Here is a 14,657-nt window from a genome sequence, read left to right as displayed (position 1 = left end):
CTTGAGGTCGAGAGCAGCAAACAAATCGCCCCACTCCAGAGTGGGGAGTATAGAGACCAAGGTCACCATCTTGAAGCATTGCTTGTGGAAGTATGTGTTTAGTTGTTGGAGGTCCAATATAGGTCTCCATCCACCAGTTTTCTTTTGAACTAGAAAGTAGCGGGAGTAAAACCCTCTCCCTTGGAATTGAGGAGGAACCTTTTCTATGGCACCGATATGAAGTAAGTGAATAATCTTGGTGTGTAATAAGTCCTTGTGAGATGAGTCCCTGAAAAGGGATGGAGATGGTGGGTTTGTGGGACGTAGAGATAGGAATGGGACAGCGTATCCTGACCGAATTATTTCTGGAACCCATCTGTTGGTGGTAATGTTGAGCCATTGATGGTAGAAAGGCTTCAGCTGGTGGTGAAACATATGGAGGTTTGGTGGGGTTGTCTGCCTGCTCTCGACTAACACGTCAAATGTGCTGCTTGTTACTCGATTGAGTTTGCACACGGTTGGCCAGATTCCTATGTCTCAGAGGTCTCGGACATTGGGGGTGACGTGGTTGATCAAATTGTCATGGCTGATGCTGCCACTGCTGTCTTGTATGAAAGTAATCATAACATCTTTGAAATGGGAGTATAATTTCTTCTGAATGGTGGGGTGTACATTCCTAGTAATCTAAGTGTTGTTCTAGAGTCCTTACTGGAATGTAGCACAGAATCGGTCTACTCACCAAATAATTTGTCTTTATCAAAGGGTAAATCTTCTACTTTTGTTTGTAACTCTCTAGGAACTCCAGCTGACTGCAGGAAAGTGGCCCGTCTCTCAACCACAGTAACAGCTACGGTGTCGGCAACATCCATCGCCATTTGTAGACTTGCTCGTGTAGATGCATAACCCTCCTGGACGATGGATTTAAGATGCGACCTTTTGGACTCTGGCAACGCTTCCATTAATGGAGTCAATTTAGTATAATTGTCAAAATTATGGTTGGATAGGTGAACAAGGTAATTCGCTATCCTTAGGAATAGTCTCAAAGAAGTGTAGACCTTTCTACCAAATATATCAAGTCTTTTCACCTTCTTGTCTGATGCACTAGTTTTATATTGAGGCGGCTTTGCCCTTTGATGGGCCACATCAACCACAAGGGAGTTAGGTTATAGGTGAAAAAACAAGAACTCGGAGCCCCTGGGGGGGACAAAGTACTTCTTATCGGCGTGCTTGTTACTTGAGAGGGTCGAAGCAGGTGTCTGCCACAATTCATTTGCCACCTCTAATATTGCCTCATCCAGATGTATAGCTAGTTTGGCGCTCTGGGTTGTTTGTAAATTTTTTAACAGGCAATTCTGTTTTTCTTTAATTTCTTGTGATTGTAATTGTATTTGTTGTGATGCCACAACTCTTTTAAAAAGGTCTTGAAATTGCCTCACATTGTCTGGTGGAGAAACATCACCAGGTATAACAGCCTCATCGGTGAGGAAGACTGATCCGTTGGGGACGCTTCTGGTGTCTGTGCATCCGCTGTATTCAATTGCATCTGACCCTGGATCAGAAGGGGGAGGATGGGCGGGAGATGGATCTTGTTCTGAGAATTCAGGAGTTGAGTGTGGAGAGTGCTGGAGGATGAATAGCCCGTCGTGGATCTCAGTGGGGATGTGGGCGAATAGTGGGAATGATGGTAATGAGGTGAGTAGTCCCTGCGATGTCAATAATAGTCACGGCTGTCCTGATGATGGTGTGAGGACCGTGATGGAGAGCGCCTATAGGGGTGGTACCTGGGATAATCATGTCTGGAATAGGATTTACAAGAATGAAGTGACGGAGACTGAGACGGAGAAAAAGATTGTTTGGGAAGAAGTGATGGTGATGCAGAGAAACAATGAGAGTCTTTTCTGGGAGCCCTTGGAGACATTAGGAACGGTGATGGTAACCTATCACCGGGAAAGCCATGGAGATCTCCTGCTAGATGGAGCTGGCGAGAATGCTAAAGGCGGCGATGGGCTACGGAGGTGATGAGTCTGCGCCCATGCTTTAGCCGGTGCCCATGTCTTCGGTGCCAAGGGTGCTGGGCGTGCTGAAGCCGGTGCCGTGTGTTCCAGCACTGAGGGGTGTGTGTGTGTGTGTGTGTGTGTGTGTGTGTGTGTGTGTGTGTGTGGTAATGAGGCTGAGACAGTGCATCCCGTTTTCGTTATGCATCAGGGCCGCATGCCGACAGTGCTGCAGAGGAGTTAGCGGCTCTCGGTTCCGTGCTGTAGACGGTGCCATGTGGTCTCACGCTGGGCCCAGTTCCATGAGCTCCCGTGCCAGCGTCCAGTTTGTTTGCTCCCGTGCCCGAGTCGGTGCCGAGTCCAGCTCTGGTGCTAGAGGAGCTCTGGTCAGTGACAACTGTGCTTGTGGTTCCGTCGCCGCGGACAGTGCTGATGGCTGCAGTGCCAAAACTGTCGGTGCCGCCGTTGTGCAAGCAGCAGCTAAGTGGCTCGATGTTCCAGACAATTCTGTCCTTTTGGGAACTTTAGAGGAAGGTTGAGCACTGGTGGAGGAAGCGGCTGACTTCACTCCTGAGCTAGGCTTGCCCTGAGATGTCAAGGGCAGCGATCTGGTTGGGGATGGCTTGGACTTCTTTGGGGGTGCCCGAGTTGGGGAGAAGGCACTCCTCTTTTGCGGCTGTTGACTTGTGCTCAGCGGTGAGGATGATCCCTGGGGCTGAACGACTTTGTCAATTAAAAACATCCTCAGCCGCATTTCACAATCGTGGCAAGCCCTAGCCGTTAGCTTAGAGCAATACATGCATTTCTGCGGCATGTGGCTCTCTCCCAGGCAGTGGATACATGCCTCACAGAGGTCCAAGGCCAGCATGGCATCATGATATAGGAAGCATTTTTCAAAACCCAGGGACCCAGGCATTTTAGCCAAGAATGAAAAACTTCTTTTCTTTGTGTTTTTTTTTTTTTTTTTTTTAAGTATATACAACAATGGATAACTTGGTAAGGGGAGAACGGGAACTTAGCCGTAGAAAAGACCGAACAAGCTATTAAGAAGATAATTTTTTTTAAAGGAGAAGAAAACCGTACAGGTATTAACTAAAGGTAAGTTGAAGAATTTAACAGTTTTGTCTCACAAACAATGGATAACAAGGAGAGAAGATCTGCTCTGTCTGCAGCCTGAGGCGGTGGAAGAGGAACTGGTTGGGACCAGATCGCGCAGCATGGGAGATTGCAAATGCCGCGAGATGCCCTGCCACACATGGGGTACAGCTTTGAACATCTCTGTCCTACGGTGCCAGGGAAAGCCCAGCACATACAGTGGAGCACCCATGGGGACATCACTCGAAGAAGAAAAGATGGTAGCAAATTACAATCCTGGATATATGCCAGGTGTTCAATCCAATAAAAGCAGCAAATACAGCTGAAAAACCAGAAATTGGCAATATTTTTTTTCAAATTGCATCCTGGATTTAAGTTTGGAGAGGAAGAGGCACTAACATTAGCCATATTAAAAGGAAGCAGCTCTTAGAAGGACAGAGATGGGCAGAAGTGCACTGAATCAAGTCACAGAATTTAAAGAAAAGATCTTTAAAAATATGACTCCTATGGTTTCCCTTTCATGATTACTGAAAATACAAATCTTAACTGGATATGTCAATACAGTTTTACATGTGATTTGCATGGACAGCTATTCTTTACATCATAAAATGTTTAATGCAAAGGCGTAAGTGTATACTAGGACTCAAAATCACTAATTTTTATTAGGCTCAGTTATTAATCAGAATGCAGAAATTGTTGTGTTTTGTTTTTTCCTTACACCACTTTATAATCATGTTTATAATAAATCAGGTTCTCTGTACTGATGTTAATTATGTGTGAAAGTTTGCTTCCTTTGATAGTGAAAGCCATCTTTGTTCCAGCTTGGCAGGCAAATATTGCACATGTACTGTTGATTCTTGGCATTAATAAAATTAGGACAAGATTATGAAATTAGTGAAAATAGGCAAAGAATGTGATTATGGAATTATTGAAAACAAAGAATCATAAATATGGCAACACCTAGAAGTATGCTGGTAACAATAAAGAGAACACTGACTAGAGAAAGTGCAATAGATAAAATGGCAAGTTTCAAACGTATCAGCTCTCCAATAAGCTATTTAATAGCTTATAAGCTATTTTTTCCTCCTTCAGGAGATGCATTTACATTAGTTCTAGACTTGCTTGTAGATGCAGAACCATCCTGATGTCCCTGATAACATAAAACTAGAAAAAGGTGTTGATATTTTAGCGAGGGTAGTCTGAACCCTGACTATTGTAGAGGCTCCGTGAATATGGTACAGGTAGGACTTCCCTGGTCTGGCACCGTTGAGACCTTACAGGTCTTGGAACAAGGGAGTTTGCTGGACCTGTCAGGGAGCGGAAAAGTAGGGAACAGTCTTCCTGCTGGGGTCCTCTCCCCAGTCACCTAGCACTGCTGCCCCCAACCCCCCAGCTGCAACAGCAGCCCTTGCAGTGGCCATTGCTGGCTCTCACAGCAGCCCCATGGGCTGTGGACTCTGTGGCCCCACGAATTCCGTCAACCAGGGCAGCCCCACTACCTCCACTGCTCCGCTGGCTTCTCTGCCCAGCCAGCTGTGGGCTCTGGTGTCTCTCAGGCTCAGCAGCCCTGCTGGCCCTGTTGACTGTGCTCTACTCCCAGCTGCTGGCAACCTCTGCCACTGTATTCCAGAAACAATGCTGGACCACAGAGTCCTGGACCACAAAGGTTTAACCTGTATTGTATCAACACATACATTATGTCAAAATTGGCAACATAATACAGGATTGCTAACTTGGTGTACCCAGAAGCATAGAGTCCATATCTTTAAAGAGGTACTTGAATTTATACATGAGAAAAATAAAATCTCACAATGGGGTATTTGAAGAAACAGAGAAGTAATGTACGTGCCCTAAAAGTGTCAACCAGTTATTAAAGACCTCTATGCTGCTGACACACCCTATTGGGCATTTCTGTAATGCTGACAAAAATCAATTGTACCAGGCTCTTTTGTTTGCCATAAGGTTTCAGACAACCGAGACCTAATTTTAAACCTAATTTTAAACACTGATACAGTCTAAGGGAATTGTCTTTCCCTTTTGTCAGATATCCAAATTGACTAGATAGGACTTGTGTCGCTCTCAGACTAAATAAGAACTTGTTTACAGTCATCCATGATTTACTAAATGGACAGAATGCTGAACACAGCTCCCAAGGATACTACCATAATCATAGCAGATCTCTTAGTCAACCATGCATTCAGCCCCACAAGGATTGCCTTTAAAGGGCTCATACTTTTTCTCCCCTGACAGAAGAGCTTAAATCTGTTGCACACCAGTACTACAGACAATTTTTTGTAGACTCAACATCCCCAGACTTCTGGGTCAGGTATTAAGATCATCTGGCAAATGAATACAATTACAGATACAACAAGATCATCTGGCAAATATAATCAACATGAAGGATTTTCCCTCTACATGCAGGCTCCCCCTATTTTTGAGCAAAGTAGCAATTCAAGTTACCTCTGTTCCCCAGTCCCAAACCCCCAACCCTGGTAAAAAGAAAACCTCTGACTAGGCAAAAGACTGACTAAGTTAGGAGGGGGAGATGCACTTCTCTCTCATACCACACACACAAGAAAAACACTGATGGAAAGTTAAGGTAGCTATTAAATATTCTGCAGCTCCCTATACATTAGGGGATACCCCTTAAAGAACAATGTTTGTGCAAAGCCCTGACAATTTGTCTCCAACTGAGATCAGGTGTCAAGGACCTGGATGGAGCTGAGCAGTAGAGGGCCTGAAGCAGATGCACAGGTATGACTTGTTTGTATGATCCTAATTTCCAGTGGCTCTCAGGATGGCATGGGAACAAAATCACTGCTGATATAAAGGGAATTACAACCTCTGCTCCCTGATGAAATGATGTGAAGAATAGTCATGAAGGGGTCCTGGGTTTTTCATTTCTCAGATCTCCTGCCATGATATACCCAGGAGAGAACTGAAGAGCTCCATGATCAATAAATTAAGGAGTGAGCTCTAAAGATTTAAAACATTCTCCTTGGTATTATGACTCAATGTGGATTACAAATCAAGAAGTCTATTGAGTTCAACCCTTTGAATTAATGGATCCATACTCAAATGATATTGCTCCTGCTCTACAGGATCACATACCAAGTACTCACTACAGTAATTATTTTACAACAGTACATTGCACATCTAAAAGCACCACTTATGCACTTATTTTGTAGAATATAAAGTTGAGGTACCTAGGACCACACGAATTGCTATACTGGGTGAGACTCAGTCTTTGTAACTCCGTATCCTGTTTGACAGTGACCAGCATCAGCTGCCCCCCATCCTGCAAAAGCGAAGAAGCCCACAGCAGGCAAGTGTGGGATATTCTCACATTAGGTCTCATCCTGACCTCTAACATTTAACCTTTAATCAAGCTCCATCTCATCCAATTTTTTTATGATCATGATTTATACATATAATTGTCTACTAGAGCAAGGTAATTAAGACTGTGGATTACATTTGCCTCAGGGGCTTGCTATGACCCTTAACCTAACCCCTCTCTCTCTAGCATTAATGGTCAAAGCCTACTGAGCCTCTTTTATCATAGGCCAGAAAGGGAGTTGGTGAGAAAATTCGCAGTTTGTTGCCCCTTGAGGGTTAATCGGAGCAGTTCAACTTCCTATCCCACCAGCAGTCTGTCTTCCTTCTCAGGGGCATTTTCCTATAGTGAATTGGGGACTGGAGGAAACCCAGGCCAACCCTGTACTGTAGGTTCTATCCCAAGGACCCTAATGGCAGCAGGTGTTGGCAGTGTTTTCCCTTCACAGAATCACAAAAACATAGCACTGGAAGGGACCTCAACAGATCATCAAGTCCAGTCCCCTGTCCTCACAGCAGGACCAAGCACTATCTAGATCATCCCTATCAGGTGTTAGTCTAACCTGCCCTTAAATATCTCCAGTGATAGATTCCACAAGATCACTAAGCAATTTATTCCAGTGTTTTACTACCCTGACAGTTAGGAAGTTTTTCCTAATGTCCAACCTAAACCTCCCTTGCTGTAATTTAAGCCCATTGCTTCGTGTCCTATCCTCAGAGGCCAAGGAGAACAATTTTTCTCCCTCCTCCTTGTAACAGCATTTCACTTGAAAATTGCTATCATGTCCTCACTCAGTCTTCTCTTTTCTACACTAAACAAGCCCAATTCTTTCAGTCTTCCCTCATAAGTCATGTTTTCTAGACCTTTCATCATTTTTCTTACTCTTCTCTGGACCTTCTCCAATTTCTCCACATCTTCCTTGAAATGTTGTGCCATAATTGGACACACTATTCCAATTGAGAACTAATCAGCTCTAAGGATGTTAAATTGTAATTAACTGACTAGTTGAGTAGTCGATAGAATTTCCATTGACTACTCAACAGGCACTTCTGCATTCTTCCTTTGAAATGTACAAGAGCCCCCACTGGAATGCAGAACTCTGCATGCAGCCAGGGCTGGTGCGGTGCCTGCTTTGAAATGTACAAGAGTCTTTCAGCTGGGGCTCTTGTGCATTTCAAAGCCATGGAGCCAGGGGTCAGTGAGGGACTCAGAGTCCCCCACTGACACACCAGCTGCATGCCGTGCAGTCAGCTGGGGAATCCCTATCTAACCCCAGGCTCCGTGCGCTTTGGTATTTTAAATGGGCAGCCCCGCACAGCTGATGCATGGCTTAGCTTTGCAGCGCTGGCGCTTTGAAATATCTCTTCCTCCGCACCCCCTTGCTGTGTCTATCTGATAGAGGCAGCAAAAGGGGGGGGGGGGGATTGACTAGTCGATTAGGCAACTGACTATCTGATAAGTATTTGCTTATCGGATAGTCAACTACTCCTTAACATCCCTAATCAGCGCAGAGTAGAGCAGAAGAATGATTTCTCATGTCTTGCTCACAACACTCTTGTTAATGCATCTTTACCGATACAATTCCCTGGGCCACTTTCCCATGATTCCCTCATTCACACCTCCTTCACCCTTACCTAAGGGCTTCCTTCCCTGTAGCTTGTTGATATTTATACTTCTAAATTCTCTGGTAACACTGCCTGTCCTCTAGCTCCTTCCCTCAAGACGGATTGGAAGGAGAGTTTTTAAATAGTATGAGTGGGGCCTTCATTTGGTCCAGGTACCTCCATTAGGCTAACAACCTCAACTGATTCTTTGCAGGTTAATTGGAGTCAGGATAGTTTTGCCTTCTACTACTTTCTTATATCTTTCTGGTCAGAGTCCATCTCAGATTGTGAATATAACAAATTTGCCTAAATTCCCAGAATAGTTTAAACTGTATGTATATGAATGTATCATTGATTATCGACTCTTAATTAGGAAGAGCAAAGTAATTTTGTTCCCTATGTAGATATTTACTGACTGGCATTAAGTCACCCCATAATATGTTAAGCTAAATAGATAGAACTCCTTGAATTTTTGTTTTTTAAACCTTTCATCATTCTGTTGCTATTCTCTCAACCCTCTGAAATGTATTAACTTCCTTCAGGAATTGTGAACACTAGCATAGGAAACACAACAGTGCCAAATACAGAAGTAAAGTAATGCCTCTATTCCTACTTCAGATTCCCCTGTTTATGCATCCTAGGGTCATACTGGCTCTTTTGGCCATAGTGACACACTTGGAGCTCATGTTCAGCTGATTATCTACCATGACTTCCAAATCTTTTTCTGTCACTACTTCCTTGGATATAGTATTCCATCTTGTAAGTATGCTCTATAATTTTTTCCTAGATGTACATATTTACACTTACTCCCATTAAAGCTCATATTATTTGCGTGTGTCCATTTTATCACGTGATTCTGGCTGTTCAAGACCAGTCCTCCTCTTCATTCACCACTTCCCCCAATCTGGGTGTCATCTGTAAACTTTATTAGAGATGATTTAATATTTTTTCCAGGATATTGATAAAAAGGTTCAACAGAGGATCAAGAACTGATTCCTGTGGGATCCCAGGGAAACAGATGCTTGTTGATGACTTCCCACTTATAATTACATTGAGACCTAGCAATTATCTAGTTATTAATCAATTTAATGTATGCCATATTCATTTTATATCATTCAAATGTATTAATCAAAATGCTATTCAGTACCCAGTAAACTCTCTTTTATTCTTTAAGTAGCTGCAGATCAGTTGACCCACAAGCCAAATGAGCAGTAGGATGTAGGATCAGAGTCTATTTTAAGAACAATTACAGGACCACCTTCCCAAAGTTTGCATCTGACTTAGATGCAGACAAGATACCAAAGTGTGTGATAAAAGTAAACACTGCAAGGTAATTGCCTTGCAAATGTCCAATACTGAAACAATATTGAGCAATGTGATCAATATAATTGGGCTATGGATGAATTGCTCTAACCTCTATGGACATATGGATCGCATATGTGGCCTAATACAGGAAGCTGCACCACATGAATCATGGTGCTGGTCTGCAAACCTTTTAAAAAGGGAGAAGAAACCTTTCCTAGCTCTGGAATGGCCCTGGTCCATTTTATGATATCTTTGTCTGGGAAAAATCAGAGGAAGGGAGACAGTCTCTTCCCTCCTGGGAGAGAAATCCAAATCTAGCCAAACAACAGCCCATGATGGCTAAGAATTCTGATAAAGCTGTGGAGATACAAAAGGTAACTTAGGACTTACTCTCCAATGGGTAACTGTGGACTTACCCTCCGATGGCCAATTTTTGTTTTTTCAGAAAACTGACAAAACATTACATTCCTTTAACAACGCTAAAGCTACATTGTGCTCATTGGGTATTTTGTAACTCCAGCAGTAAAGAGACTTCAATCGCCATCAGCAGTTCTTCATGTCAGAATATGCCATTAAAAATCAATCAGGACTTCTCCAGAAAGGGGCTTAAGTCAAGCAAAAGGTCTTCTGGTCCTAATTGCACCTAGGCAGTCTATCTTTCTTCTGCTTTGAGCAGGCAGTCAATGTGAATCTCTTTCTGTAATCAGCATTCCAGTCATCATTTTTCAAGTCATCTCCCCTCCACTTGGGGAGGTGGGCTATCCCATCTCTTCAGGTCTTGGGAGTCAACATCTATGAACAAGTGAGCCCTAAGCACTGTGGGACTGGATAATGCGTTTCCATTCCCCATTTCTTCGTTTTTTGCAGGTGCAGACTCTTTCAGATGGTCAGATGCCCAGTAAGGGGTCCGACAATCTGTGGAGGTCCCTACTGCTGAAACAGAACTCATGGACTGCTCCAGAAGAGGTACTGGTTCAAATTAAAAGCTTCTGGCCAGCTGTGTTTCTCTTCCTGAATGACCTTCCCCAACAAGTCTGGGGTCACGATACAGGTTCCCTTCACCACTCCACAGAAAGTTTTTAATCTCAGTAATGGCACTACACCAGGTGAATTACTATTAGTAAACTAAACCTAGGAGTACTACCAAATAAAGTTCAACTCATAACTGGACACAGGAAAAGCTGCACAGATAGCACTATGGAACAAGACATAAGATAAAAGCCATTATGAGTGCTCTGAATCAAGTTCCAGGCAATGAAAAGGAACTGAGGCAGGCAGGGGTAGGAATATCACCTGTACAGGTACTGCTAACCAAGTTTTCTAGCTTTGGTGTGCTGGACTAGTACATACCTGAGTGGAATACCTGGATGCAAAAACTTTAAGAAAAACCTCCAGACACAGGGATTCTACAACCTCCCTTGGTAGCTTGCTTCAAACCTGGCCAAACAACAGCCCATGCTGGCTCAGAATTCAGATACAGCTGCTGAGGTACAAAAGGTAATTGAGGACTTACTCTTAGAATTTGAAAGTATTCCCTAATATCTCACCCAAATCTTCCCTGCTACAGATTAAATTGATTACTTCTCATCCTGGACATGAAGGGCCATCAATCATTGTGCATATATGAAGACACATCGTGTCCCTCTTCAATCTTTTTCTCCAGACTAAACATACTACATTTTTTTAAACCTTTCCTTAAAAGTCAGGTTTTCTAAACAAGGTATCAGTTTTGCACGTCTCCTCTGGAGTTTCTTATTTGTCCACATCTTTATGTTTCAGTGCCCAAAATTGGATGCAACACTGCAGATGGGACTTTTACAGTACATATAACATGCCTGTTAATACACCCTAGCATTATATTTGAGTTTTTGCAATTGTCTCACACTGCTGGCCCATATTCAATTTTTGGTGCATGTGACGGGGTGGTGGGGTTTGAAGGGAAAACCCCTGCTCCCCGCACTAAACACACACTTGGCTCCAGCACGGCGGGGAGCAAGTGGCTATGCCGGGCTTGCTTGGAAGCCGCGGCATGCGCATGAGCAGGAAGCCCCAGCCCTGCCACTCCAGGTGGGGATGGAGGCACCGGCGTCCTGAAGAGAGGGCACCAGCTTTGAAAAGGGAGGATCCTGGCCCAGGAGAGGGAAGAGGGAACAGAGAGCCAGAAGGAGGAGAAGAGGTGGCATCCCAAGCCAGATGAGGCAGCAGGACTAAGGATGAGAGGGGCAGTGGAGCCACGGAAGCCAACGAGAGGGAAGGAAGCAGTTCAGGACGGGGCAGGATATTGCCCACGGGCCGGTGAGTTTTGGTATGGACCCCACCGGCCGAACAGGTAACGATTGAACCTGTTCTTAGGGTCCTCGGCTGAGACCTGGAGTGAGGGAGGCCCAGGTCTCCCTTCCCTCTCAGAGCATTGGTCTTTCGGGACTAGTACCAAAGGTGTGAGGAGGACTCTTTTCCAAACTGGGGATAAGGGCGACAACAAACTATAACAGTCCACGATAGCATGCAGCAGTTCTGTCACCTAAACAATTATTTACCATTTTTGTATTTGTGTGGGATTTCTCTCTCTTATGTGTAGCGCATTTCATTTTTCTTTACTGAATTTCATCCTTTTGATTTCAGACTAATTATTCTAAATGTACTCTAAACAAAATAAAAAATCGTTGTCTTTAGGCGCCTTTAAGTTTGTCTGCAGTTCATAGTGACATCGTTTTAGTTATTTAACATGCTCAGTTTTTCATTTTACACAGATCTTAGAAACAGTATTTCAATACCTCCATGGCCTGTGCCAAGCGCTCCTCCAGTGCCATATACGTGAGAAACTGAGGATCCACGTAAGAAATGGCTTGAGCTACTCCTAGGCCATCACCAAATTCATCAAGTAGTCTGAAAATATCAAAAATACAAAATGGAAATGGAGCCTGCATTTTAACTGCTGTTTTAATAATATTTAATTAAAAATGACTTTCATTTGTTAGACAAAACAAACAAACCCCAATGAGAGAGACAAGGTGTGTGAGGTAATATATTTTTACTGAACCAAAGACATTGATTCAAAACAAACAAACAAATTAACCCACCCTCCTTGTCTCCCTAATATGCTAGACCTGACACAGCTAGAACGAATGTATAAAAATACTTAGGCGTTCATAACAACTGGGATAATGTACGTCAATTAGAAGATGTCTGTGAATCAGTTACGAGTGAGACCATTTGAAAATGTTATGCTTCATGTCTCTGCATACAGACGTTCAGACAGACAAAACAATGTGTCTATATTAGTTCAAAATAATTTACTCCTATTTTAAAGTAAAATTGTGTGCAAGATGGAGGTATCACCATTCATAGAGATAAGGAACATGCTTTCTTTGTTTTTCTTGTCATCCCTAGAAGATATCACCAATTTTTGTTCTCCAAAAATCTTGAGACAAAACGTGCCTTTATGTCTTCATGATGCTAAGCCACAATATGAACACTCTTACTCCTCCCTCCTAACAAAAAATGTTTATTTCCTTATTTTTCTAGATTAGGTACTCAGGTCCTGTCTTGCTTGCAAGGTACTTACATCATCATCAGAACAAGGAAAATGAACTATTGAAGAGATCAGATTTGTAAAATTTCTGCTTAAAATTCTGTTTTTTCACACGTTGAACACTTGTAATTTTTTAATGAAGACTATTTGAAAAATTCAACATGCTGTCTTTTCAATAAAGGACTGAAAATTAATTGTATTTTTTCAGACTCCTCCTCACAAAGTGATCCTTCAGACAAACCTTGCAATACCAAACTGGATGATATTCTCAGGTTAAAAAAATTGAACACAAAACCACATACCCTATGACTGTTACCAGATTCTCCATGAAACTCTATGAATCTGTTTAGATCTAATTTTTTTTCCCTCGCCTTAATCTGATTTCCTATGCATCCCAGGCCATGGAATTGAATCCAGATACAGTTTATTGGGCTTATTACAAGGGTGTTTCACTCAAGCATAACTTGTGTTTGGTTGCCTTTCCGGAAGAAATTAGGATGTTAACATGTACCCGTGTACATGCGTGGACGCATCAGATAACCTTCACAGATACATGCACGCACACACACATACACCCTCCCACTACCTCTGTGTCAGCACCTCTTCTACACCCTTCCTCACCTGTGCTGCTGCATCCCACAGAGGCAGCACTGTGGGTGGGGGAGAGGGGGCGAGGGAGAGAGACAAATGGAGCCAGTACACACGGAGAGCTGACTTTCACGCCAGCTCCCTGTGGGTACGCCAGCTCCCTGTGGGTACTGGCTCCCACCAAACCGACTGCCCCCTTGCCCACTGCTGCCTCTGTGTTAGAGACAGCATCGCAGGAGGATGGGGGCGGCAGGCAGGAGCCAGCTTTAGATCTGGCTAGGGAGCCAGCTTTAGATCTGGCTCCCCAGGAGTGCCAGCTCCCATGGAGCTGCTCCTCCTGATAGAGGAGCAGTATGGGGGAGGGAGGGTAAAGCCGGTGTTTGTGGAAAGCTCCCCACCTGCCTCCTTGCATATAAAATGTGTAACCACTGAAATTTTTCAGTGGTTACATGTTTACAAAAATAAACGTATTTTAGCATCCCTAGAAGATACGCTTGAGCCAGTCTCAATTTAGACATCAACAGATAAAAAATGCACCACTTCCTGTGATAGTTTGTTCTACTTGTTAATTACCCTCATTGTGAGAAATGGATACTAATTTTTATTTTCAATTAGTTTGGCTTCAGATCCAGCCACTGGTTCTTTTAAAGCCTTTCTATGCTAGATTAAATAGCTCTTTGGCATCTATTATTTTCTCCCCAGAACTTACTGATACACTGTAATCAAGCCATATCTCAGCTCCTTTTGGATAAGATAAACTGATCGAACTCCTTAAGTCTTGCATTATATGGCATTTTCTCTAGCCCTCAAATAATTTTAATACTCTTTTCTGCACTCTACTTTTTCAATGTTCTTTTAAAAATGTGGATATCAGATTATATGGATTAGTCATATGAATGGTGTACGGAGGTAAAGTCTTCTCTCTACTCCTACTTGAATTATCTAGGTATTTTCCAATATTTCGAAATAAAGAAGAAACTTGTTAAAAGAGCATCATAAAAATGACTTCTACGTGCCTAGCACTGAAGAGAGAAATAAGAGAAGGTTATAATGTAGATCTAAATCCCTATAATTGCAAAGTAGTAATGGCAACATAAACATTACTAAGATCATATATACTTCAACATTCAACTAGATTCAAATATTTATGTAATCAAAAAAGTGCGTAAGAAAGATTTATAGAGGGCATTTATTAGTTTGGAAACAAATCCAAAATTATATCTCCA

General features: G+C 42.9%; 1 protein-coding gene across 9 annotated transcripts in view; it reads right to left on the bottom strand.

Moving 5' to 3' along the window:
- The window catches only part of PJA2 (praja ring finger ubiquitin ligase 2), an 81,907-nt gene that overhangs the window by 18,685 nt on the left and 48,565 nt on the right, over positions 1–14,657 (bottom strand). For all 9 annotated transcript variants that reach the window (XM_075932036.1, XM_075932038.1, XM_075932035.1 and 6 more), the window contains one exon: positions 12,086–12,197. In XM_075932036.1, coding sequence (XP_075788151.1) covers positions 12,086–12,197 — 112 coding nt within the window. The remainder of the gene's footprint in view (positions 1–12,085; positions 12,198–14,657) is intronic.

The sequence above is a fragment of the Pelodiscus sinensis genome, chromosome 6 (genome assembly GCF_049634645.1).
Source record: "Pelodiscus sinensis isolate JC-2024 chromosome 6, ASM4963464v1, whole genome shotgun sequence".
NCBI lineage: Eukaryota > Metazoa > Chordata > Testudines > Trionychidae > Pelodiscus > Pelodiscus sinensis.
Note: the sequence above shows the minus strand (reverse complement) of the source record. Positions and strands in the feature narration are given on the sequence as shown.